Source organism: Taudactylus pleione, unplaced genomic scaffold (assembly GCF_031769625.1).
Source record: "Taudactylus pleione unplaced genomic scaffold, aTauple2 ptg000937l, whole genome shotgun sequence".
Lineage (NCBI taxonomy): Eukaryota > Metazoa > Chordata > Amphibia > Anura > Myobatrachidae > Taudactylus > Taudactylus pleione.
Genome location: NW_028285338.1, coordinates 2429904 through 2457897, shown reverse-complemented (window position 1 = coordinate 2457897; position 27994 = coordinate 2429904). Strand labels below are relative to the sequence as shown.

Below are 27994 nucleotides of genomic sequence, written 5' to 3'. Positions count from 1 at the left end.
TGTTGAGTTGATAAAGTTCTCGGGGGTTCAGAGTACGAGTCCCCCCATTGGCTGTACGCACACCCCAGGTCCTTGTACATGTTTCTTGTAGGCACCATTGTGGACACTTCATACAGAGTGAGATCTTCCCCAGATCTTTCCTCCTCCCTGTGTTCTCCCCTGGCCCACGAGCAGATCCTGTATCATACACCTGGAAGGGTGGACAACATCCTCATCTTGCGCTGAACATTTCCCACATCCTTCCTACATTGCTGCTCCCTCAGAAGCTGCTTGTTCTGCTCCTTCAGCCTCTTCTGCTGGGCCTGCAGGACACGGAATCGGTGGATGAGTTTGGACAGCTCCTGTCTGAGGCCTTGGTTCTCTTCATTAACCTTTTTGCTGACTGCTTGCAATGCATTTCTGGCTTCTTCATGAGCCTTCTGGGACAGCTGGTTTAGCTGTTGCTCAGAGTTCTGCTGACACTGCACCTTTTGCTTCAGGAAGGCGCTCTTCACCCTAAGCAGGGACTCTGCATGCTTCCCTCGGGTGGCCATTACCTCATCCTCCAGGTGTTTTATGAGTGAGACCTGCTTCTTCTCTAGCTCCTTCATTGGTTCTAACTCTTCCAGCTCTTTCTGCAAGTTGGCCATCTCAGCTTCCCTCTGGAGCAATTGGCCCCTCAGCTTCTCTTCTACATTTTGGAACTGGGACTCAAGTTCTGATTTTTGCCGCTGGATGTCCTCCAACTCCCGTCTATTCTGGTCGCTCAGACTGATTATGGCATCCTGGCGTCTCTGGCTCCTCTTGCTCATGTATAACAAATATTCCTGGCTCTCCACTCGGAATTTCTCTGCTTCCTCCTGCAGAAGCTCGTTCTCCGAGCGTAGCTGCTCTAGTCTCCTTCTCAGTCCTTCTTCTTCAGCTACTAGATGGTTGTGTTCCTCTTGAAGTATAGCTTTCCTTGCGCTCTCTACAACTTGGTTCCCTTCTCCGCCCTCTTCCACTTGTTCAGGAACATCTGTCCCAGAAACCTTTGCAGCTTTGTTTGGGGAGTTCTTTTTTGGTGCCATCTGTGAGATACATGAAGAAAATGTGTCATCACCAATTTCTAACAAGTAGGAGCTTAACATCCATTTCTGTTCCTGTGCTGTAAAATGTACTGCACCAAATTTGGGGTGGCCCTACCTGAAGCCCATTCTAATCAAATTCTAATATCTAGGGGGACAGATCTATAGTAGCTGATATTTTTATGTTTTGCATCTGCCTTCTAGAGCTGTGATTATTACGTCTCACCTGAAGTTAGCGAGTAAAGTAACAAGGCTTAGGGGTCTATTTACTAAGCAGTGCTAGGAGATAAAGTGAAAGGATAAAAGGTACCAGCCAATCAGCTCCCAACTGTCAATTTTCAAGCACAGCCTGTGACATGACAGGAGCTGATTGGCTGGCACCTTATCTCATTTCACTTTGTCTCCTAACACTGCTTAGTAAATAGACCCCTAAATGAGCTATTCTGATGGCAAATGTCACCTATTTCTCTAACTAAACCTCTTTAGCTTTTCATTACCTCTGTGCAGGTTCCAACAAGACCCCACAATCCCAATTACTGCACCGTTCAGCCCCTGCCAGCGGTGAATTCCCACCATTGCAGGAGTTGCAGAGGCTGCGTGGACCAGAGGTGAAGGGCATCTGACAATGTTGGTGCATCTTCTCCCAGTAGACCTTTGCTAGGTGTTATACCCTGTCCCAAACTAGAGGAAAAACATGTTTAGTGTCCTGGTGATAACACCCCATTGGTTGCGTGACTGTTGGGGCTACCTTGAGTGAGTGAATAGATAGTGTATGACAGAATTAGAAACCAAGACACAGGGTCTGCGCACATCTCTGGTTGTAATACATGGAAAAAACATGAACAAGACAAAACTTAGAGCCTGATTCAGCGATGTACACAAGGAAGAGGAGGAGGACGGGACCACTGGAGAGGAGGGGGACGGGACCACTGGAGAGGAGGGGGCAGAACCACCAGGGAGCAGGAGCTGTGCATTATAGGAATGGGCTGCACGGTCCCTGCCCTGCACAGAACTGGAGGTGTAATGTGCAGTCTCTCACCTGACCGTCCGCCCCTCCTCTGTCCAAGATCAGTACACTGACTGGTGCCCCTCTCAAATCTTTCCGGCGCCTATGATTAGCGTACATCTCTGAATGCTGTAAATCATTAGCAGGGAGCCTGACTAGAGATGTACGCTCCCTGTCTGACAATCACACTGCCAGTAAATAGTCGTATCGTAGTGTTGACTCTAGGTCCGGCGCCAGACCTAGAGAAAGGGCACATCTGCGCACGTGCCTGAAAAGGGGACATGACCAAGGAAAAAAGGGTGTGTCTTTAAGACACGTCCCCTTTTCGTCACTCTTGGGGGCGTGCCTGGCACTTGTGGACATGCATCCATTCACCGGCGGTGACCGATACACCGCAGTTTTCCTGCGACCCGTGGGTGAGGACGGCACTTGCAGGCTGTTTCAGTGGTGCGCCGGAGGGCAGGGTGCTTTCTACCCATTAGAAATAGGGCAGGGCACGGCACCCTGCTAAAGCAGCCTAGTGGGAACGCTAGTATTGAGTGACTACAATAATTTACCGTGATGCATACGCAGAGCAACGTTGACGCATGTGCAGTTTACCGATAATCGCTTAACTGCGTAAATATATGGAATGCCGCTGCGTACATCTCAGAATGAGGCCCTGTGTCGGCTTTTCAACTTCAACATTCTGCTTTTCCATCATTTTATCTGTTGAACTGCTCACTACACTGTAACACTGGCTAAGGGTTAGAGAAATATATTATATAAATTATAACTTATGTGGTAGCCATATATTTACAACTAAAAAGGGAATTTATGTATATGTTTAGTATAAAATACACTATTCTAAGAAGAGGACGATATAAAATAGTAGATATTTGTGGGAAAAAGTGCATTGAAATTTCATGTAATGAATGTTTTGAAAAGAGTATCGTAGTTCATGATATGTATAAAATTTATGGTAAATGTGTAGGAACTGCTGTGGATATTATACATGTATGTGAAAATGACAATGTGATATGTATTTAAGAGGTTTATATGGTACTTCTTTTTGTGGTGCCGGGGTGTGTGGGACGGCCATGCAGTATAGAAGAAGGGGCGGAGTGATATAGCTGGGGGTGATTGGGTTCCTGTCAGGGAAAGAAGGGCCAAGTTCAGAGCGAGGTATAAAAAATGTTGCCAGCAGACTGACGGGGGTCTCAAGAAATAAAGGGCGCTGTGGTTTGTAGTCAAATTAATAGTAGGATCCAAGTGTAGCTTTCCGTAAGGGGCGGCTAACCCCTAAATAAGGAAAAAAACAAAGAAAAGGGAGCGCGATAGGATTCATAAACATTTATTGTTATATTATCTATAGATTCTGGTTAAAATCAATAACATAAAAACATTGCAATAAACACCATAGTCACACTTACATTGAGCCTCAATACCTCAAATGTCACATCGATACGGTCAGGCAAAGGAGATATACAGAAGACACAATAATATATTGCAGATACCCAATAATCTCATATGATAAGAAAAGCACGGAGAGTAACAGTTCTAAGTACTTCTGTCAGATGGATGAATTGCAAAAAATCCAGGGGGTCTGGAGATCTTTCTCTCAGGTGCTCACCCCCCCGTGAGCCCGAGTGGTGGTGATAGGCTGCCGTGTGCAGGGGGTGGAGCCGGAGAGGGAGCCAGCGAACAGCGACGCTCTCGGCTCACCTGACGGCGGTGTCGCCAGAGGTTGTCCCTGAGAGGTGAGCGGCTCCTGAGGTGGCGGTCAGCGGCTGTGCAGGCGTCTGTGTTCGGCCCTGGAAGTTGAGATATCTCCTCGGCAGGGAGATGCTTGGAGTGTACTTGGCAGCAAGTGATAGCGGCTGTATCTCCCTGTCCAGGGGCGTATTTATAATGGGGGCAGGGTGAACGGTGCACACGGGGGGCCCACACACCGCACACCCTACACCATTATACTTACCTCTCCGTCGGCCTGGTACTGGCTGCAGCCCTGCAGAAATCAGCTGGAAAATGGCCACCGCGAGCTGTCACTGGAGGGAGAGATGTATATCCGAGGCTCAGTGCTTATAGCTGTCACTGGGGGGAGAGATGTATATCCGAGGCTCAGTGCTTATAGCTGTCACTGGGGGGAGAGATGTATATCCGAGGCTCAGTACTTATAGCTGTCACTGGGGGGAGAGATGTATATCCGAGGCTCAGTGCTTATAGCTGTCACTGGAGGGAGAGATGTATATCCGAGGCTCAGTGCTTATAGCTGTCACTGGGGGGAGAGATGTATATCCGAGGCTCAGCACTTATAGCTGTCACTGGAGGGAGAGATGTGTATCCGAGGCTCAGCACTTATAGCTGTCACTGGAGGGAGAGATGTATATCCAAGGCTCAGTGCTTATAGCTGTCACTGGGGGGAGAGATGTATATCCGAGGCTCAGTACTTATAGCTGTCACTGGGGGGAGAGATGTATATCCGAGGCTCAGTGCTTATAGCTGTCACTGGAGGGAGAGATGTATATCCGAGGCTCAGCACTTATAGCTGTCACTGGGGGGAGAGATGTATATCCGAGGCTCAGTACTTATAGCTGTCACTGGGGGGAGAGATGTATATCCGAGGCTCAGTGCTTATAGATGTCACTGGGGGGAGAGATGTATATCCGAGGCTCAGTACTTATAGCTGTCACTGGAGGGAGAGATGTATATCCGAGGCTCAGTACTTATAGCTGTCACTGGGGGGAGAGATGTATATCCGAGGCTCAGTGCTTATAGCTGTCACTGGGGGGAGAGATGTATATCCGAGGCTCAGTGCTTATAGCTGTCACTGGAGGGAGAGATGTATATCCGAGGCTCAGTACTTATAGCTGTCACTGGGGGAGAGATGTATATCCGAGGCTCAGTGCTTATAGCCGTCACTGGGGGGAGAGATGTATATCCGAGGCTCAGTACTTATAGCTGTCACTGGAGGGAGAGATGTATATCCGAGGCTCAGTACTTATAGCTGTCACTGGGGGGAGAGATGTATATCCGAGGCTCAGTGCTTATAGCTGTCACTGGGGGGAGAGATGTATATCCGAGGCTCAGTACTTATAGATGTCACTGGGGGGAGAGATGTATATCCGAGGCTCAGTACTTATAGCTGTCACTGGGGGGAGAGATGTATATCCGAGGCTCAGTGCTTATAGCTGTCACTGGGGGGAGAGATGTATATCCAAAGCTCAGTACTTATAGCTGTCACTGGGGGGAGAGATGTATATCAGAGGCTCAGTACTTATAGCTGTCACTGGAGGGAGAGATGTATATCCGAGGCTCAGTACTTATAGCTGTCACTGGGGGGAGAGATGTATATCCAAAGCTCAGTACTTATAGCTGTCACTGGGGGGAGAGATGTATATCCGAGGCTCAGTGCTTATAGATGTCACTGGGGGGAGAGATGTATATCCGAGGCTCAGTACTTATAGCTGTCACTGGGGGGAGAGATGTATATCCGAGGCTCAGTGCTTATAGATGTCACTGGGGGGAGAGATGTATATCCGAGGCTCAGTACTTATAGCTGTCACTGGAGGGAGAGATGTATATCCGAGGCTCAGTACTTATAGCTGTCACTGGGGGGAGAGATGTATATCCGAGGCTCAGTGCTTATAGCTGTCACTGGGGGGAGAGATGTATATCCGAGGCTCAGTGCTTATAGCTGTCACTGGAGGGAGAGATGTATATCCGAGGCTCAGTACTTATAGCTGTCACTGGGGGAGAGATGTATATCCGAGGCTCAGTGCTTATAGCCGTCACTGGGGGGAGAGATGTATATCCGAGGCTCAGTACTTATAGCCGTCACTGGAGGGAGAGATGTATATCCGAGGCTCAGTACTTATAGCTGTCACTGGGGGGAGAGATGTATATCCGAGGCTCAGTGCTTATAGCTGTCACTGGGGGGAGAGATGTATATCCGAGGCTCAGCACTTATAGATGTCACTGGGGGGAGAGATGTATATCCGAGGCTCAGTACTTATAGCTGTCACTGGGGGGAGAGATGTATATCCGAGGCTCAGTGCTTATAGCTGTCACTGGGGGGAGAGATGTATATCCAAAGCTCAGTACTTATAGCTGTCACTGGGGGGAGAGATGTATATCAGAGGCTCAGTACTTATAGCTGTCACTGGAGGGAGAGATGTATATCCGAGGCTCAGTACTTATAGCTGTCACTGGGGGGAGAGATGTATATCCAAAGCTCAGTACTTATAGCTGTCACTGGGGGGAGAGATGTATATCAGAGGCTCAGTTCTTATAGCTGTCACTGGGGGGAGAGATGTATATCCGAGGCTCAGTGCTTATAGCTGTCACTGGAGGGAGAGATGTATATCCGAGGCTCAGTGCTTATAGCTGTCACTGGAGGGAGAGATGTATATCCGAGGCTCAGTGCTTATAGCTGTCACTGGGGGGAGAGATGTATATCCGAGGCTCAGTACTTATAGCTGTCACTGGGGGGAGAGATGTATATCCGAGGCTCAGTGCTTATAGCTGTCACTGGGGGGAGAGATGTATATCCAAGGCTCAGTACTTATAGCTGTCACTGGGGGGAGAGATGTATATCCGAGGCTCAGTGCTTATAGCTGTCACTGGAGGGAGAGATGTATATCCGAGGCTCAGCACTTATAGCTGTCACTGGGGGGAGAGATGTATATCCGAGGCTCAGTACTTATAGCTGTCACTGGGGGGAGAGATGTATATCCGAGGCTCAGTGCTTATAGATGTCACTGGGGGGAGAGATGTATATCCGAGGCTCAGTACTTATAGCTGTCACTGGAGGGAGAGATGTATATCCGAGGCTCAGTACTTATAGCTGTCACTGGGGGGAGAGATGTATATCCGAGGCTCAGTGCTTATAGCTGTCACTGGGGGGAGAGATGTATATCCGAGGCTCAGTGCTTATAGCTGTCACTGGAGGGAGAGATGTATATCCGAGGCTCAGTACTTATAGCTGTCACTGGGGGAGAGATGTATATCCGAGGCTCAGTGCTTATAGCCGTCACTGGGGGGAGAGATGTATATCCGAGGCTCAGTACTTATAGCTGTCACTGGAGGGAGAGATGTATATCCGAGGCTCAGTACTTATAGCTGTCACTGGGGGGAGAGATGTATATCCGAGGCTCAGTGCTTATAGCTGTCACTGGGGGGAGAGATGTATATCCGAGGCTCAGCACTTATAGATGTCACTGGGGGGAGAGATGTATATCCGAGGCTCAGTACTTATAGCTGTCACTGGGGGGAGAGATGTATATCCGAGGCTCAGTGCTTATAGCTGTCACTGGGGGGAGAGATGTATATCCAAATCTCAGTACTTATAGCTGTCACTGGGGGGAGAGATGTATATCAGAGGCTCAGTACTTATAGCTGTCACTGGAGGGAGAGATGTATATCCGAGGCTCAGTACTTATAGCTGTCACTGGGGGGAGAGATGTATATCCAAAGCTCAGTACTTATAGCTGTCACTGGGGGGAGAGATGTATATCAGAGGCTCAGTTCTTATAGCTGTCACTGGGGGGAGTGATGTATATCCGAGGCTCAGTACTTATAGCTGTCACTGGGGGGAGAGATGTATATCAGAGGCTCAGTTCTTATAGCTGTCACTGGGGGAGAGATGTATATCCGAGGCTCAGTACTTATAGCTGTCACTGGGGGGAGAGATGTATATCCGAGGCTCAGTGCTTATAGCTGTCACTGGAGGGAGAGATGTGTATCCGAGGTTCAGTACTTATAGCTGTCACTGGGGGGAGAGATGTACATCCGAGGCTCAGTACTTATAGCTGTCACTGGGGGGAGAGATGTATATCCGAGGCTCAGTACTTATAGCTGTCACTGGAGGGAGAGATGTGTATCCGAGGCTCAGTACTTATAGCTGTCACTGGAGGGAGAGATGTATATCCGAGGCTCAGCACTTATAGATGTCACTGGGGGGAGAGATGTATATCCGAGGCTCAGTACTTATAGCTGTCACTGGAGGGAGAGATGTATATCCAAGGCTCAGTACTTATAGCTGTCACTGGGGGGAGAGATGTATATCCGAGGCTCAGTGCTTATAGCTGTCACTGGGGGGAGAGATGTGTATCCGAGGCTCAGTACTTATAGCTGTCACTGGGGGGAGAGATGTATATCCGAGGCTCAGTGCTTATAGCTGTCACTGGGGGGAGAGATGTATATCCGAGGCTCAGCACTTATAGATGTCACTGGGGGGAGAGATGTATATCCGAGGCTCAGTACTTATAGCTGTCACTGGGGGGAGAGATGTATATCCGAGGCTCAGTGCTTATAGCTGTCACTGGGGGGAGAGATGTATATCCAAAGCTCAGTACTTATAGCTGTCACTGGGGGGAGAGATGTATATCAGAGGCTCAGTACTTATAGCTGTCACTGGAGGGAGAGATGTATATCCGAGGCTCAGTACTTATAGCTGTCACTGGGGGGAGAGATGTATATCCAAAGCTCAGTACTTATAGCTGTCACTGGGGGGAGAGATGTATATCAGAGGCTCAGTTCTTATAGCTGTCACTGGGGGGAGAGATGTATATCCGAGGCTCAGTACTTATAGCTGTCACTGGGGGGAGAGATGTATATCAGAGGCTCAGTTCTTATAGCTGTCACTGGGGGAGAGATGTATATCCGAGGCTCAGTACTTATAGCTGTCACTGGAGGGAGAGATGTATATCCGAGGCTCAGTACTTATAGCTGTCACTGGGGGGAGAGATGTATACCCGAGGCTCAGTACTTATAGCTGCCACTGGAGGGAGAGATGTATATCCGAGGCTCAGTACTTATAGCTGTCACTGGAGGGAGAGATGTATATCCGAGGCTCAGTACTTCTAGCTGTCACTGGAGGGAGTATATCCGAGGCTCAGTATTTATAGCTGTCACAGGAGGGAGAGATGTATATCTGAGGCTCAGTACTTATAGCTGTCACTGGGGGGAGAGATGTATATCCGAGGTTCAGTACTTATAGCTGTCACTGGGGGGAGAGATGTATATCCAAGGCTCAGTACTTATAGCTGTCACTGGAGGGAGAGATGTATATCCGAGGCTCAGTACTTATAGCTGTCACTGGAGGGAGAGATGTATATCCGAGGCTCAGTACTTATAGCTGTCACTGGGGGGAGAGATGTATATCCGAGGCTCAGTACTTATAGCTGTCACTGGGGGGAGAGATGTATATCCGAGGCTCAGTACTTATAGCTGTCACTGGGGGGAGAGATGTATATCCGAGGCTCAGTGCTTATAGCTGTCACTGGAGGGAGAGATGTGTATCCGAGGTTCAGTACTTATAGCTGTCACTGGGGGGAGAGATGTGTATCCGAGGCTCAGTACTTATAGCTGTCACTGGAGAGATGTATATCCGAGGCTCAGTACTTATAGCTGTCACTGGGGGGAGAGATGTATATCCGAGGCTCAGTGCTTATAGCTGTCACTGGGGGGAGAGATGTATATCCGAGGGTCAGTACTTATAGCTGTCACTGGGGGGAGAGATGTATATCCGAGGCTCAGTGCTTATAGCTGTCACTGGGGGAGAGATGTATATCCGAGGCTCAGTGCTTATAGCTGTCACTGGGGGGAGAGATGTATATCCGAGGCTCAGTGCTTATAGCTGTCACTGGGGGGAGAGATGTATATCCGAGGCTCAGTACTTATAGATGTCACTGGGGGGAGAGATGTATATCCGAGGCTCAGTGCTTATAGCTGTCACTGGGGGGAGAGATGTATATCCGAGGCTCAGTACTTATAGCTGTCACTGGGGGGAGAGATGTATATCCGAGGCTCAGTACTTATAGCTGTCACTGGAGGGAGAGATGTATATCCGAGGCTCAGTGCTTATAGCCGTCACTGGGGGGAGAGATGTATATCCGAGGCTCAGTACTTATAGCTGTCACTGGAGGGAGAGATGTATATCCGAGGCTCAGTACTTATAGCTGTCACTGGGGGGAGAGATGTATATCCGAGGCTCAGTGCTTATAGCTGTCACTGGGGGGAGAGATGTATATCCGAGGCTCAGTGCTTATAGCTGTCACTGGAGGGAGAGATGTATATCCGAGGCTCAGTACTTATAGCTGTCACTGGAGAGATGTATATCCGAGGCTCAGTGCTTATAGCTGTCACTGGAGGGAGAGATGTATATCCGAGGCTCAGTAATTATAGCTGTCACTGGAGGGAGAGATGTATATCCGAGGCTCAGTGCTTATAGCTGTCACTGGGGGGAGAGATGTATATCCGAGGCTCAGTGCTTATAGCTGTCACTGGGGGGAGAGATGTATATCCGAGGCTCAGTACTTATAGCTGTCACTGGGGGGAGAGATGTATATCCGAGGCTCAGTGCTTATAGCTGTCACTGAAGGGAGAGATGTATATCCGAGGCTCAGTACTTATAGCTGTCACTGGGGGGAGAGATGTATATCCGCAGCTGCAGTAAGGGATAGAAGACGACTGATCGGTCTGTAGGGTGAATACTGCACCTCCGCAGACGCACTCACTTCATACAGTACCGCTATAGTGAGATACTCTGCAGCTGTAAATGTTACAGTAACCTGTGCGGCAGCATAAAGCCTGTAATTATCCAATATAACAGGAGACAATGTTTATATGTGTAACAGCCATTGGGGGGAGCTGCCATTTATATTCTAATGCAGCATAGTAATAAGGGAGACACACCTGAGCTCACTGCAGATACAGGTACATAATAATGGGCTTATTAGGGTTCTGAAGTAGCCTAAAGCCTGAAATGTGTATTATACAGAGAGCGTCCTGAGGTGTGTATTATACAGAGAGCATCCTGACGTGTATATTATACAGAGAGTGTCCTGACGTGTATATTATACACACATCATGCAGTGTTATACACAGGTCAGGCTGGTCTGTATTATACACACGTCGTGCATTGTTATACACAGGTCAGGCTGGTCTGCATTATACACATGTCGTGCATTGTTATACACAGGTCAGGCTGGTCTGCATTATACACATGTCGTGCATTGTTATACACAGGTCAGGCTGCTCTGCATTATACACATGTCGTGTAGTGTTATACACAGGTCAGGCTGCTCTGCATTATACACATGTCGTGCATTGTTATACACAGGTCAGGCTGGTCTGCATTATACACATGTCGTGCATTGTTATACACAGGTCAGGCTGGTCTGCATTATACACATGTCGTGCATTGTTATACACAGGTCAGGCTGCTCTGCATTATACACATGTCGTGTAGTGTTATACACAGGTCAGGCTGCTCTGTATTATACACACGTCATGTAGTGTTATACACAGGTCAGGCTGGTCTGTATTATAGAGAAAGAATGGGCACTGTAGTTGTAGGTGAAAGATAAATAAAAAGACTACAGCTCAACCCTATTTATTTATTTAAATTATCAATTAGTTTGTCACACCAGTGTGTAATATATATATATATATATATATATATATATGTGTGTGTGTGCATGATTATATATATATGTAAATGTGTGCTTATATGTACATGTATCAGATGTGTATGTACTAATTTCTTCTATATGTCACTTATTAAGACCGATTTTCAAAAATAAGTATCCATAGTTAAATTAAACCAATAAAAGGGCTGTGTTGGTTCTATAATAGGAACAAACTAAAGGCCCCCGTACATCAGAGATTGATTGCAGCAATCGTGCAATTTGCAATCGATTGTGTATAAAAATCTTTCCCTTTTTCAATCGATTGTAGATTGCAGAATTGCCACAATCGATTGAAAAAGGGAAAGATTTTTATACACAATCGATAGCAAATTGCACGATTGCTGCAATCAATCTCTGATGTATGGGGGCCTTAAGACAAACGTAAGAACACACCCGCTTGTAATTACACTGATTGTTCATGATATAATTAGAATCCCTTTTGAAGTAAGGTTCATTACCTCTGAGGAAAGGGCCAGACTTACAAAGGCCAAGAAACGCATTGTTTAAGCCTTACTGGTGGATTCAGTTGGGAGATTCTTAGCGCTACATGCACCCCGGATGCTTCAACACTGTATCATCTGAGGGCTACTCCTCCAGTGCGTTCACAACGTAGCGGGAGCCGACACGGCTGCTGACCGACTCGCTTACACATGCCATTGCCCGGAGTAGCAGCGCTCAAGAGATAGAGCCTCATCTAGTCTTAACGGGACTCAGATTCAACAGAGCGGCCAGCTTTCATTGTCGGAGGGGCAATCCGGACACTGCCCCCCACCCAGTGTACCCAGACAGAACAACGCTGAGCTCAGGTTACTTTTTCTTTATCGGATACATTGGATATCAGTTACAATATTCATGTTTGCCACATTGTGGAGGATTAATATTGATATTTAGACATTCAAAAGATCCAAATAATGATCCATATCAAATCCCTTTCAAACCAACAAATAGCTAATTACCACGTGTGTATTTAGCAAAAACCAAAGGAGGTTTTGTTTATTAAAGGTCATCTATCAAAATCTACAAGTGACTCTTTAGACCTATAGCTCCAGTCACATATTCATTGTTTTATTGTGTTTATGTCTCTGACGTCTATTGTGACAGATGAATGTGTTGCCAGTTTGATCTAATTCTTGTATTTATCTATTCATTGGTCTGTTTTAGAGATATATTTTAGAGCACACTGCTATTAATAATATGCTTTTTATTTCAATCTATTGCGCTCCCAATAATTTGTTTTTTTGGTCTGTATTATACACACGTCATGTAGTGTTATACACAGGTCAGGCTGTGCTATATATTATACACACGTCATGTAGTGTTATACACAGGTCAGGCTGTGCTATGTATGATACACACGTCATGTAGTGTTATACACAGGTCAGGCTGTGCTCTGTATTATACACAGGTCATGCAGTGTTATACACAGGTCAGGCTGCTCTGTATTATACACAGGTCATGCAGTGTTATACACAGGTCAGGTTGTGCTATGTATGATACACACGTCATGTAGTGTTATATGTTATACACAGGTCAGGCTGCTCTGTATTATACATAGGTCATGCAGTGTTATACACAGGTCAGGCTGCTCTGTATTATACACACGTTGTGTAGTGTTATACACAGGTCAGGCTGCTCTGTATTATACACACGCCGTGTAGTGTTATACACAGGTCAGGCTGCTCTGTATTATACACACGCCGTGTAGTGTTATACACAGGTCAGGCTGGTCTGTATTATACACACGCCGTGTAGTGTTATACACAGGTCAGGCTGGTCTGTATTATACACACGTTGTGCAGTGTTATACACAGTTCAGGCTGCTCTGTATTATACACACATTGTGGAGTGTTATACACAGGTCAGGCTGTACTATATTATACACAGGTCATGCAGTGTTATACACAGGTCAAGCTGGTCTGTATTATACACACACGTCATGTAGTGTTATACACAGGTCAGGCTGTGCTATGTATTATACACAGGTCATGTAGTGTTATACACAGGTCAGGATGCTCTGTATTATAAACAGGTCATGCAGTGTTATATGTTATATACAGGTCAGGTTGTGCTATGTATGATACACACGTCATGCAATATATTGTACACACTTTGCAGTGTTATACACAGGTCAGTCTGTGCTATGTATTATACACAGGTCATGCAGTATTATACACCGGTCAGGCAGTGCTATATATTAAACACACGTCATGTAGTGTTATGTTATACACAGGTCAGGCAGTGCTATATATTATACACACGTCATGTAGTGTTATGTTATACACAGGTCAGGCAGTGCTATATATTATACACACGTCATGTAGTGTTATACACAGGTCAGGCAGTGCTATATATTATACACACGTCATGTAGTGTTATATGTTATACACAGGTCAGGTTGTGCTATGTATGATACACACGTCATGCAATAGATTATACACACACTATGCAGTGTTATACACAGGTCAGGCTGCTTATACCACCTTGTGTATAACATGCTCCTCAGTGGCGGTACCAGGCATGGGCTCGCAGTAGCGTATCCCGGAGCGCAGCACCGCCTGCACACGCCATCACAGGATAAACTCTCAGGGGGAGGGAAGGGGGCGCTGGGCGCAGGGAAGATTAGTGCCGGCCCTGATGCTGTTATAGTCCTCTATCACCACTGGTACATGTGGTGCAGCAGAACACTGTACTATACAGATATAACAGGCCAGCAGTATACTGTAATAATAGTATAATGTCTGACACTCACCAGTCTATGAGATTCCCTTGTGCTCTCTGCTCTCTGTATTATACATACATCCTACAGAGCGTTGCCTAGTTACTGTACACAATCCCCATTACTCCACCTCCCACCTCCCTCACTCACTCACTCACTCACCCCCCACCTCATTCACTGACTACTCCTCCTCCTTCCTCCTCACTGCTCAGTGCATCTCATATCCAGTCCTCAGGTCTCACTAGCAGTGCAGGTTTTCTATATGTCCTTGCTGGTGCACAGGTGTACTGACTGACACATTTATAAAGCTCTACAGGTGGTTCTAATTCAATTGCGATTCAGGAGACCCAGAAAACATGGACTGTTGGTGTGTTACCATCTTGTCGTAATCTGTCCTCAACAACCTTAAGGCCTTTGTCATGTGGTATATACAGTATAAAGAATCTGCGCATCGAGGGTTAAGAATGCTATTGAGTCCTTTAATGTTTGTATAAGTTGGAGAAAATGGGCGATATCTGTGACCTCAATAAAGAAACACGCAGCTTTCAATAGGAATCCACATAAAATGAAAGGTTAGAGGGAAGGGATCCGATGCCAGGGTTAGGATACTTACCACGCGCCATCGAGATCTTCATCCTCCGGCCTTAGGTCAGGCGGTATGTCATAACGATTCCGTGTAGTGTTGATGTCAGTGATGATGTGTAGTGAGGGTGGCAGTGACGGATGATGTGTAGTGAGGGTGGCAGTGACGGATGATGTGTAGTAAGGGTGACGGATGATGTGTAGTGAGGGTGGCAGTGACGGATGATGTATGTAGTGAGGGTGGCAGTGACATGATGTATGTAGTGAGGGTGGCAGTGACTGATGGTGTGTAGTGAGGGTGGCAGTGACGGATGGTGTGTAGTGAGGGTGGCAGTGACGGATGATGTGTAGTGAGGGTGGCAGTGACGGATGATGTGTAGTGAGGGTGGCAGTGACTGATGATGTGTAGTGAGGGTGGCAGTGATGAATGATGTGTAGTGAGGGTGACGGATGATGTGTAGTGAGGGTGGCAGTGACGGATGATGTGTAGTGAGGGTGGCAGTGACGGATGATGTGTAGTGAGGGTGACGGATGATGTGTAGTGAAGGTGGCAGTGACGGATGATGTGTAGTGAGGGTGGCAGTGACGGATGATGTGTAGTGAGGGTGACGGATGATGTGTAGTGAGGGTGGCAGTGACGGATGATGTGTAGTGTGGGTGGCAGCGACGGATGACGTATGTAGTAAGGGTGGTAGTGACGGATGATGTGTAGTGAGGGTGGCAGTGACGGATGATGTGTAGTGAGGGTGGCAGTGACTGATGATGTGTAGTGAGGGTGGCAGTGACTGATGATGTGTAGTGAGGGTGGCAGTGATGAATGATGTGTAGTGAGGGTGACGGATGATGTGTAGTGAGGGTGGCAGTGACGGATGATGTGTAGTGAGGGTGACGGATGATGTGTAGTGTGGGTGGCAGTGACGGATGATGTGTAGTGAGGGTGACGGATGATGTGTAGTGTGGGTGGCAGTGACGGATGATGTGTAGTGTGGGTGACGGATGATGTGTAGTGAGGGTGGCAGTGACGGATGATGTGTAGTGAGGGTGGCAGTGACGGATGATGTGTAGTGAGGGTGATGGATGATGTGTAGTGTGGGTGGCAGTGACGGATGATGTGTAGTGAGGGTGACGGATGATGTGTAGTGAGGGTGGCAGTGACGGATGATGTGTAGTGTGGGTGGCAGTGACGGATGGTGTGTAGTGTGGGTAGCAGTGACGGATGATGTGTAGTGAGGGTGGCAGTGATGAATGATGTGTAGTGAGGGTGACGGATGATGTGTAGTGAGGGTGGCAGTGACGGATGATGTGTAGTGAGGGTGACGGATGATGTGTAGTGAAGGTGGCAGTGACGGATGATGTGTAGTGAGGGTGGCAGTGACGGATGATGTGTAGTGAGGGTGACGGATGATGTGTAGTGTGGGTGGCAGTGAAGGATGATGTGTAGTGAGGGTGGCTGTGACGGATGATGTGTAGTGAGGGTGGCAGTGACGGATGATGTGTAGTGAGGGTGACGGATGATGTGTAGTGTGGGTGGCAGTGACGGATGATGTGTAGTGAGGGTGGCAGTGAAGGATGATGTGTAGTGAGGGTGGCTGTGACGGATGATGTGTAGTGAGGGTGGCAGTGACGGATGATGTGTAGTGAGGGTGACGGATGATGTGTAGTGAAGGTGGCAGTGACGGATGATGTGTAGTGAGGGTGGCAGTGACGGATGATGTGTAGTGTGGGTGGCAGTGACGGATGATGTGTAGTGAGGGTGGCAGTGACGGATGATGTGTAGTGAGGGTGACGGATGATGTGTAGTGTGGGTGGCAGTGACGGATGATGTGTAGTGAGGGTGGCAGTGACGGATGATGTGTAGTGAGGGTGACGGATGATGTGTAGTGTGGGTGGCAGTGACGGATGATGTGTAGTGAGGGTGGCAGTGACGGATGATGTGTAGTGAGGGTGGCTGTGACGGATGATGTGTAGTGAGGGTGGCAGTGACGGATGATGTGTAGTGTGGGTGACGGATGATGTGTAGTGAGGGTGGCAGTGACGGATGATGTGTAGTGAGGGTGGCAGTGACGGATGATGTGTAGTGTGGGTGGCAGCGATGGATGATGTGTAGTGTGGGTGGCAGCGATGGATGATGTGTAGTGTGGGTGGCAGCGACGGATGATGTGTAGTGTGGGTGGCAGCGACGGATGACGTATGTAGTAAGGGTGGTAGTGACGGATGATGTGTAGTGAGGTTGGCAGTGACGGAGGATGTGTAGTGAGGTTGGCAGTGACGGATGATGTGTAGTGAGGTTGGCAGTGATGGTGTGTAGTGTGGGTGGCAGTGATGGTGTGTAGTGAGGGTGGCAGTGACTGATGATGTGTAGTGTGGGTGGCAGTGATGGTGTGTAGTGTGGGTGGCAGTGACAGATGACGTATGTGGTAAGGGTGGTAGTGACGGATGATGTGTAGTGAGGTTGGCAGTGACGGAGGATGTGTAGTGAGGTTGGCAGTGACTGATGATGTGTAGTGAGGGTGGCAGTGATGGTGTGTAGTGAGGGTGGCAGTGACTGATGATGTGTAGTGTGGGTGGCAGTGACGGATGATGTGAGGTAAGCCGGGTGTCGTGACCTGTTGGGTTTAGGGACTTTTGGAGGGGCTTAGAAAATATATATATATAATGAGCGCTTCTTGAGGAAAGGATGAAACTAATATAACACAGCTGGTGAAATTAAATGCATTAATTACAACATATAATAGAAATATCTATATAATTCTTACAACATACAATTGTAAAATAACCATTTTGTACACCCCTGATCAATCCTCTGTGTGTTGTGATAATTGAATGGTGAAGTAAGTCCTGTTCCTAGTTTGATGTGGGAATGATGGTTTTTAAATGGCTAGGAGCCAGAATATTCATTCATGATTTGTTATTTTGAAGATAAAACCTGGTTTTTGTTGGAATCTGATTCCTCAGAATATTGTCCTGTTGAAGAACACTATAGTTCTTACTGATATGAAAGCTATATCTTTCTGTTTTTTTGTTTAATTTTTAGTATTTTTTTCATTGATTTGTATAATTTTACCAGCCTGACTTCTTCTTTTAAAGCTTTCAATTAAACCCTCTGGATAGCCTCGTAAGATGTAAGATTCTACCATGTCCCCTGCTTGTTTATTGAATGTTTCTAGATCAGTCCAGTTTCTTCTTAAATTAAGTAATTGCCCCTTTGTTGTGTTTTTCTTCCAGGGAAGATAGTGGGCACTGTTGAAATGGAGGTAGCCATTCATGCCTTTTCCTTAGCTTAATTGGAGGTAAAAATGTGTCCCTCTTTTACCTCTAGGGTTATATCCAAAAAATTAACATAGGTGGGGTGATAGGTGTGGGTGAATGTGAGGTTATTTTGTCACATCCCTCAATTCCAAATCCTATACAGTGCTGATTGTAAATTCCTGTCCCAAATAATAAACTAATCGTCTGTATAATGGCCATAGAGGACCAGGTGCCCGCCGAGCCCGCTCCCCCACACATGATGGTCCTCAAATTGACCCATGTAGAGGTTAGCATAGCTCGGCGCAAACCTGGTCCCCATGGCCATCTCCATCACCTGTAGGTAAACCGTGTTGAGAAACAAAAAATTATTGTGTTTTAAGGATGTATCAGATGGACTCCAAAAGAAAAACCATGTGTATCCCCAAGAGGTCACCATCTTGTCTTAATCTGTCCTCAGTAACCTTAAGGCCTTTGTCATGTGGTATGTTTGTAGAAAGACTGTGCGCATCGAGGGTTAAGAATGCATATGACTTAATGTTTTGTATAAGTTGGAGAAAATGGGCGGTATCTGTGACCCCAATGAAGAGATACACAGCTTTAAATAGGAATCCACATAAAATGAAAGGTTAGAGGAAAGGGATCCGATGCCAGAAATATAGAACGACCAGGGGGTGATGTGAGGGACTTTTGTATTTTTGGGAGTTGATAGTAGATTGAAACCATGGGATGTGTTGAATACAAACATTTAAATTCTCTTTTTGGATATAACCCCATTTTCCAGAGCAAGGTCCAAAAGTTGGAATAATTCTTGAAAGAAAACAGAGATGGGGTCTGATGACAGTTTAGTGTAAAACTTGGTATCCATGCCAAGATTCATATTGGCTTCAACAGGGAGGCCACTCACTGTATCTCCATCCACAGCTGCACCAACCATCATTAGTATTGGCAATGCCCTATGCTAGGTACAAGAGATCAAAATGAAAGAGGATTCCCTTCCCCCTACGCATGAAGAGGTGTGGCTACATGCCCATGAAACTCCCACGAGACAGAGCTCTCACATGTGACTGCAGCTTTGTCGTCCATAAATGCCCTTTTCATGTAAAGGGAGATCCAGCCAAGATCCGACCTTCTTAGAATCGCCTAGAGATACGCCTAGAGATACGCCTAGAGATACGCGCCAAGAGATACGACTGGAGAGACTCCTAGGGATACACCTGGAGACACGCCAGGAGGTATGCCTGGAGACACGCCAGGAGGTATGCCTGGAGACACGCCAGGAGGTATGCCTGGAGACACGCCAGGAGGTATGCCTGGAGACACGCCAGGAGGTATGCCTGGAGACACGCCAGGAGGTATGCCTGGAGACACGCCAGGAGGTATGCCTGGAGACACGCCAGGAGGTATGCCTGGAGACACGCCAGGAGGTATGCCTGGAGACACGCCAGGAGGTATGCCTGGAGACACGCCAGGAGGTATGCCTGGAGACACGCCAGGAGGTATGCCTGGAGACACGCCAAGAGGTATGCCTGGAGACATGCCAAGAGGTACGTCTAGAGATACGCCTGGAGATACACCAAGAAATATGCCTGGAGAGACTCCTGTAGTTATGCCTAGAGATACATCTAGAGATACACCTAGGGACATGCCAAGAGTGACGCCTGGAGAGACGCCTAGAGATACGCCTGGACATATGGCAAGATATATACGCCTGGAGAGACCAAGAGATATGCCTAGAGATACGCCTGGACATACGGAAAGAGAGACACCAAGAGAGACTCAGAGAAACACCTAAAGATACGCCTAGGGAAATGCCTGGAGAGACACCAAGAGAGATGCCAAGAGATGCAATAGAGAGACGCCCAGAGAGACGCCCAGAGAGACGCCCAGAGAGACGCCTGGACATACGCCTGGACATACGCCTGGACATACGCCTGGACATACGCCTGGACATACGGCAAGAGAGATGCCCAGAGAGATGCCCGGACATACGCCTAGACATAAGGCAAGAGAGACTCCTGGACATACGCCTGGACATACGCCTGGACATACGCCTAGAGAGGCGCCTAGAGAGACGCCTAGAGAGACTCCTAGAGAGACTCCTGGACATACGCCTAGAGATACGCCTGCACATACGGCAAGAGAGACGCCTAGAAATTTGGCAAGACATACGCCTGGAGATGCACCAAGAAATGCGCCTGGAGATACACCTGGAGATACACCTGGAGATACGCCTGGAGAGTCGCCAAGAGATGTCTGAAGATAGAAATGTGCAATTAACTAAAATTCTATATTTGCTACTTTGTGCATCTGCAAAAAACAGTAGGAGATTGGGCTCATTGGCTGGGACAGCGCTCCAGGGATGGGAGATTATAGCCCCTTTATTTAGGATTTTCTGTTAGGCCCTGGATGAGGTTAGCCCCCCCTCCCTCCCCCCCTGGTTAAGTGAATTGAATCAGTAGATTGTAAGCTCTCAGGAGCAGGGAATGTGCTTACAGTGCCCCGGAACCTGCCTGCTGCGCCAACCAGGTACTGCAGTACTGATTTTGTTGTTACAGTATGGTGACTGTACAGTGTGTATGTGTGTGTGTGTGTGTGTGTATATGTATATGTGTGGGTGTGTGTGTGTATATATATATATATATATATATATATATATATATATATATATATATATATATATATATATATTAGGGGTGTGCACCGGCCACTTTTCGTGTTTTGGTTTTGGATCTGGATCTTTCTTCGTGTTTTGGATCTGGATTGGTTTTGCCAAAACCACCCTTCCGTGTTTTGGGTTCTGGGTTTTGTGTTTTGGATCTGTATTTTTTTTAAAAAGAGCATAAAAACAGCTAAAATCACAGAATTTGTAGGTTTTTCTGCTCCTATGCTATTATTAACCTCAATAACCTTAATTTCCACTCATTTCCAGTCTATTCTGAACACCTCACACCTCACAATAGTGTTTTTATGTCCAAAACGTTGCACCGAGGTAGCTGGATGACTATGCTAAGCGACACGAGTGGGCGGCACAAACACGTGACCCATCTAGGCGTGAAACTGCAGTGGCAGACAGGATGGCAGTTTGAAAAACTAGGCCCCAAACTGTACATAATGCAAAGAAAAAAAAGAGGTGCAAGATGGAATTGTCCTTGGGCCCTCCCACCCACCCTTATGTTGTATAAACAGGACATGCACACTTTAACAAATCAATCATTTCAGTGCCAGGGTCTGCCACACAACTGTGGCTGAAATGACTGGTTCGTTTGGGCCCCCACAAAACAAGCTGGCAATTAATGTGTCCCTGCACAAACTGGCTCTATGGAGGCAAGATGTCATCCTCATCCTCCTCATCCACCGATTCCTCACCCTCTTCAGTGTGTACATCCTCATCCTCACAAAGTATTAACTCGTCCCCACTTGAATCCACCACCACAGGTCCCTCTGTACCTTCTGGAGGCTGGTCTCCCTGGAAGAGCTGATAATTCATTTTGATGAACATCATCTTCTCCACATTCTGTGGAAGCAACCTCCTACGCCTTTCGCTGACAAGGTTCCCGGCTGCACTAAACACTCTTTCGGAGTACACACTGGAGGGGGGGCAACTCAGGTAAAATAGAGCCAGTTTGTACAGGGGCCTCCAAATTGCCTCTTTTTCCTGCCAGTACAGGTATGGACTGTCTGCCATGCCTACTTGGATGCTGTCACCGATGTAATCCTCCACCATTCTGTCAATGGTGACAGTATCATATGCAGTGACAGTAGACATGTCAGAAATTGTTGCCAGGTCCTTCAGTCCGGACCAGATGTCCAAACTTGGTCCTGCCTGCCCTGCATCACCGCCAGCGGGTTGCTTAGGATACCTAAGTTTTTTCCTGGCAGCCCCAGTTGCAGGAGAAAATGAAGAAGGAGCCGTTGACGTGTCACGTTCCGCTTCAGCTGACAGTGTGTTCACCAGCAGGTCTTTGCACCTCTGCAGGCTTGTGTCGGCCGGAAAGAGAGACACCACATAGGCTTTAAACCTAGGATCGAGCACGGTGGCCAAAACGTAGTGGTCTGATTTCAACAGATTGACCACCCTGGAATCCTGGCAAAGCGAATGAAGGGCTTCATCCACAAGTCCCACATGCCGAGCGGAATCGCTCCATCTTAGCTCCTCCTTCACTTTCTCCAGCTGCTTCTGCAAAAGCCTGATGAGGGGAATGACCTGACTCAAGCTGGCAGTGTCTGAACTGACTTCACGTGTGGCAAGTTCGAAGGGCTGGAGAACCTTGCACAACACGGAAATCATTCTCCACTGCGCTTGAGTCAGGTGCATACCCCCTCCTTTGCCTATGTCATAGGTGGATGTATAGGCTTGTATGGCCTTTTGCTGCTCCTCCATCCTCTGAAGCATATAGAGGGTTGAGTTCCACCGCGTCACAACCTCTTGCTTCAGGTGATGGCGGGGCAGGTTCAAGAGTGTTTGCTGGCGCTCCAGTCTTCGGCACGCAGTCGCTGAATGGCGAAAGTGGCCAGAAATTTTTCGGGCCACCCAAAGCGTCTCCTGCACGCCCCTGTCGCTTTTCAGAAAATTCTGCACCACCAAGTTTATTGTGTGAGCAAAACATGGGACGTGCTGGAATTTGCCCAGATGTAATGCCCGCACAATATTGGTGGCGTTGTCAGATATCACAAATCCCCAGGAGAGTCTAAGTGGGGTAAGCCACTGGGCGATGATTTCCCTCAGTTTCTCTAAGAGGTTGTCGGCGGTGTGCCTCTTACTGAAACCGGTGATACACAGCATAGCCTGCCTTGTAACGAGCTGGCATTTCTGAGATGCTGCTACTGGTGACGCTGCTGCTGTTGCTGCATAAGGTGATACATCTACCCAGTGGGCTGTCACAGTCATATAGTCCTTAGTCTGCCCTGTTCCACTTGTCCACATGTCCGTGGTTAAGTGGACATTGTGTACAACGGCATTTTTCAGGACACTGAGGACACTTTTTCTGACGTTTCTGTACAGTCTCGGTATCGCCTGCCTAGTGAAGTGGAATCTAGACGGGATTTGGAACCGGGGACACACTACCTCCATCAATTGTCTAAATCCCACTGCACTAATGGCGGATACCGGACGCACGTCTAACACCAACATAGCAGTCAAGGCCTCAGTTATACGTTTTGCTTCAGGATGACTGCTGTCGTACTTCATCCTCCTCGCTAAGGACTGTTGGAGGGTCAATTGTTTAGTAAAAGTAGTGGTGTTCCTACTTCCTCTCTGGGATGATGAACGACTCCCAGCAGCAGCAACAGCAGCAGCGGCAGCAGTAGGCGTAGCAATGCAGGATCCTCCAGAGGAATCCCGGATAGGAGAGTCAGTCATGCCAGTGACATGGCCTGCAGGACTACTTCCGATCCTGACTAAGGAGGAAATTGACGAGGAGGGAGTTGACGGTGTGGTTTGCAGGCGCTTGGATACAACAGGACAACGGGATTTAGGTGTCCCTGGACTGCTTACGGTCTTAGCCAAAGTTTCTGAACTTGACAGTAACTTTTTATGAACGCGCTGCAGGTGCCGTATAAGGGAGGATGTTCCTAGGTGGTTGACGTCCCTACCCCTACTTATTTCACCTTTACATATGGTACATATGGCAAAACAGTTGTTGTCCGGATTTGGATAGAAATATTGCCAGACCAAAGAGGTGGAATGTTTGGTCTTCTGCCCAGGCATGACCGTGATGGGCTTTTTCATCCCACGGACAACAACTGTCTCCCCCGGAGCCTGATTTAAACAAACCACATCACCATCAGAATCCTCCTCGCCAACTTCCTCCTCAGCGCCAGCTACACCAGTATCCTCATCCTGTTGTACTTCAACAGTGACATCTTCAATTTGCATATCAGCAAGTGGACTGTGGGTGCTCCTTTCAGCACTTGCAGGGGGCGTGCAAATGGTGGAAAGAGCCACCTCTTCCCGTCCAGTGCTGGGAAGGTCAGGCATCGCAACCACCACCACACTTGGACTCTCCTTGGGGATTTGTGATATCTTCTTAGAAAGCACAGTTCTTCGCTGTGCTTTTGCCAGCTTAACTCTTTTGATTTTTTTAGTGGGAGGAGTGCTTCCATCGTCATGTGAAGCTGAACCACTAGTCATGAACATACTAGGGATCGACCTTAGCCGTTCCTTGCCACTCCGTGTCGTAAATGGCATATTGGCAAGTTTACGTTTCTCTTCAGCTGATTTAAATGTCTTTTTCAAGGTCATTTTCCTGAACTTTGCCATTTGGGATTGTATGTGCCCTCTACTATGACATTGGGCATCGGCCTTGGCAGACGACGTTGATGGCATGTTATCGTCTATGTCATGACTAGTGGCAGCAGCTTCAGCACTAGGAGGAAGTGGTTCTTGATCTTTCTCTATTTTATTTTTATCGGAGAAAGTTTGGTCCTCCATTTATGTTATATCGATTTGATATATACGTGCGGCTAAACACAGAAAATAATTTTTTTTTTGGTTTGGACTGGAGTGTACTTTGTGGGTTACAGCACCCTTTAACGGTCAAGCCAGCCGGCCCTTTACTTATGACACAGGCGCACGCTTGGCACTACTTTGTTGATGCACGTGCGGCTACTGCGCACACAATTCACAAACACAGAAAATAATTTTTTTTTTGGTTTGGACTGGAGTGTACTTTCGGGGGTTACAGCACCCTTAACGGTCAAGCCAGCCAGCCCTTTACTTATGACACAGGCGCACGCTTGGCACTACTTTGTTGATGCACGTGCGGCTACTGCGCACACAATTCACAAACACAGAAAATATATTATTTTTTTAGCACTTGGGGGGAGCACCCCTGATGGACAGAGCACCCCCTGGACAACACTGCAGCACTCCTTTAGGACTGGGACACTGCACAGGACTTTGGAGTGGACACAGCCCCTATGGAGAACTGACTGCACAACACAGTCCAGCCAGCCCCTATGGACTTTGAAGTAGTGGACACAGCCCCTATTAACAACAGCAGCACAGCACAACACAGCCAGCCCCTATGGACTTTGAAGTAGTGGACAACAGCAGCACTACACTACACTACACTACACAGCCCTAACTCCCACCCTCCCTCTTCACTGTCCACAGCCGAGTGAGAAAATGGCGCCGACGTGGGTACCTTATATAGGATCCAAAACCCGCGAGACTCGGAAGGCGGGATGATGACGTTTTGCCTCGATTTCAGATCAGAGTCAGGCGGGAAAAGTCGAGCCTGATTCGGATCGGACTCGGATCGGGGGGGCTCGGGGGGGTTCGGATTTCAGAAATCCGAACCCGCTCACCCCTAATATATATATATATATATATATATATATATATATATACACACACACACACACACACACAATATGGATGGCACTCCCACTAGTAGCCAAAGATCAGGGTGCCCTCTGGGGATAACCGGGAACCGGTAACCAAACAGACAAACTTAGTCAGCTGCACTCCAAACAAAACGATCACAGAGGCAGGTAGTTCACATCAACGTTTCGATGCTTTAATGCATCGTTTTCAAGATACAAAAACAGTTTGAACAAGGTACTTACATACCCTCCACCACACCACGTGCAGACGCTGCGGCATCCGGGTTCAGCACAGAGACGCCCACTGATGACATCACGGGCACGACCCGTTGCCGTGGCAACTTGTGAACTAAAAATATACACATAATACCGCTAAAAGATGCCGGTTACTGATAATACATATATATTACTAATTTAGCAAAAATAATCGCACAGTTTAACAGTGATAAGTTAGTTAGAAAACAAGTATTGTTGTATAAGAATTACTTCTATAATAAAACACAGACATATGGCAGTCAATAAGCCCTTAATCATTAAAGTGCATGTAGAGGAATAACCTGTTAGTAGAATCTGCACAGATTTACCACTATAAGCCCACACATGAGAAATAATGGAAATTGATAGCTAAGAGGAACATAAACGCCAAAGCAGCCTCCCGGACAGACATCCGTAGTTGCTGCAAATAGCAGCATTGCACAAAACTCAAATAAATCCAATGGCGATAAATCCAATGGCGATGGGTCCTCGATCTCACCCAGTGGTAAAATATAATAAAGGAAAATATAAAAAACCGAATATACACGGGGTAAAAATATCTGTAACTGGGTTGTCAGAACTGACATCAGTGATATTGTTAAGAAGGAAGGTGATGGCTTCCTTAAGCCCAAACTGGCATGCTTCAAATGTCTCAATTGTCTCACCTGCAGGTACATGATTACAGGTGATTCATTTCATCATCCCCATAGTGGGAAGAAATTCAGCATCAGACACAGAATGACATGTACAACTAAATGTCCCTGTGGTCTGAGCTATATTGGGAAAACAGACTGCACACTACGTGAGAGGATGGCTTTACATCGGTCAGCCATTAGGGCAGCCATTAAATCGGGTGTCAGCTAGACATTTCATAGAAACACAACACAATCTAGCTACACTCCGTTAAATCATCATTCACCATGTACCAGTTTGGTCACGGGGTGGCAATAGATCGCAAAAATTGCTACAGTGTGAGTCTCGTTGGATTCATAGATTGGGAACACTACAACCGAAAGGGCTAAATGAGAACTTGGGTCTTCGTTGCTTTTTGTAGTGCGGGGTGCTATATTCTGTTTTTTATATTTTCCTTTATTATATTTTACCACTGGGTGAGATCGAGGACCCATCGCCATTGGATTTATCGCCATTGGATTTATTTGAGTTTTGTGCAATGCTGCTATTTGCAGCAACTACGGATGTCTGTCCGGGAGGCTGCTTTGGCGTTGATGTTCCTCTTAGCTATCAATTTCCATTATTTCTCATGTGTGGGCTTATAGTGGTAAATCTGTGCAGATTCTACTAACAGGTTATTCCTCTACATGCACTTTAATGATTAAGGGCTTATTGACTGCCATATGTCTGTGTTTTATTATAGAAGTAATTCTTATACAACAATACTTGTTTTCTAACTAACTTATCACTGTTAAACTGTGCGATTATTTTTGCTAAATTAGTAATATATATGTATTATCAGTAACCGGCCTCTTTTAGCGGTATTATGTGTATATCTTTAGTTCACAAGTTGCCATGGCAACGGGTCGCGCCCGTGATGTCATCAGTGGGTGTCTCTGTGCTGAACCCGGATGCCGCGGCGTCTGCACGTGGGGTGGTGGAGGGTATGTAAGTACCTTGTTCAAACTGTTTTTGTATCTTGAAAACGATGCATTAAAGCATCAAAACGTTGATGTGCACTACCTGCCTCTGTGATCATTTTGTTTGGAGTGCGCTGACTACGTTTGTGTGTGTATGTATATATATATAATTTTGTATGTAAATTCTGTTTATTTTGGTTTGATTACTACATGTTTTGTGTGTATCGTGATATATACACTTTATATTAGAGATGTGTGTCGACCCCCGTGTTTTAGTTTTGGATCTGGATTTGGTTTAGCCAAAATCACCCCCTGTGTGTTTTGGTTTTGATTTTGGATCTGTTTTTTTTTTTTTTTAAACTGATAAAAACAGCTAAAATCACATAATTACTAATTCTTTGTGTTCCTACAGTATTAGTAACCTAAATAACATTAATTTCCACTATTTCAAGTAAATTTTGACCACCTTACAGCTCACTATATTGTTTTAATCTGGTTTAGGCCCAAAATTTGGACCTAGCTGGCTGACTCAGCTAAGCGGCAGCAGTGGGTGGCTCAAAACACGTGGCAGTTCAATTTCCAACATGGCAACATATGTTTTAATTAATCAAGAGGCCTGAGGGAGTTGGAGTACATACAGTCAGGTGCATAAATATTGGGACAGTGACAGAATTGTCATATTTTGGCCTCTATTCACCACCACAATGGCTTTGACATGAAACAAACAAGATGTGATTTACCTGCAGACTTTCAGATTTCATATGAGGGTA

General features: G+C 46.8%; 1 protein-coding gene across 2 annotated transcripts; it reads right to left on the bottom strand.

The window, feature by feature from the left end:
* LOC148473309 (coiled-coil domain-containing protein 166-like) lies at nt 1–27994 on the bottom strand. Of its 2 annotated transcripts, none has more exons than XM_088459829.1 (2): nt 27965–27994; nt 1–1049 (listed from the first exon to the last, which is right to left on the bottom strand). In XM_088459829.1, the coding sequence occupies exons 1-2, from the start codon at nt 27983–27985 to the stop codon at nt 183–185; spliced, it is 888 nt and encodes a 295-aa protein (XP_088315955.1). In that variant the 5' UTR covers nt 27986–27994; the 3' UTR covers nt 1–182. The 2 variants fall into 2 exon arrangements, with proteins under 2 accessions (XP_088315955.1, XP_088315956.1); XM_088459830.1 differs by lacking the exon at nt 27965–27994 and adding an exon at nt 14254–14312.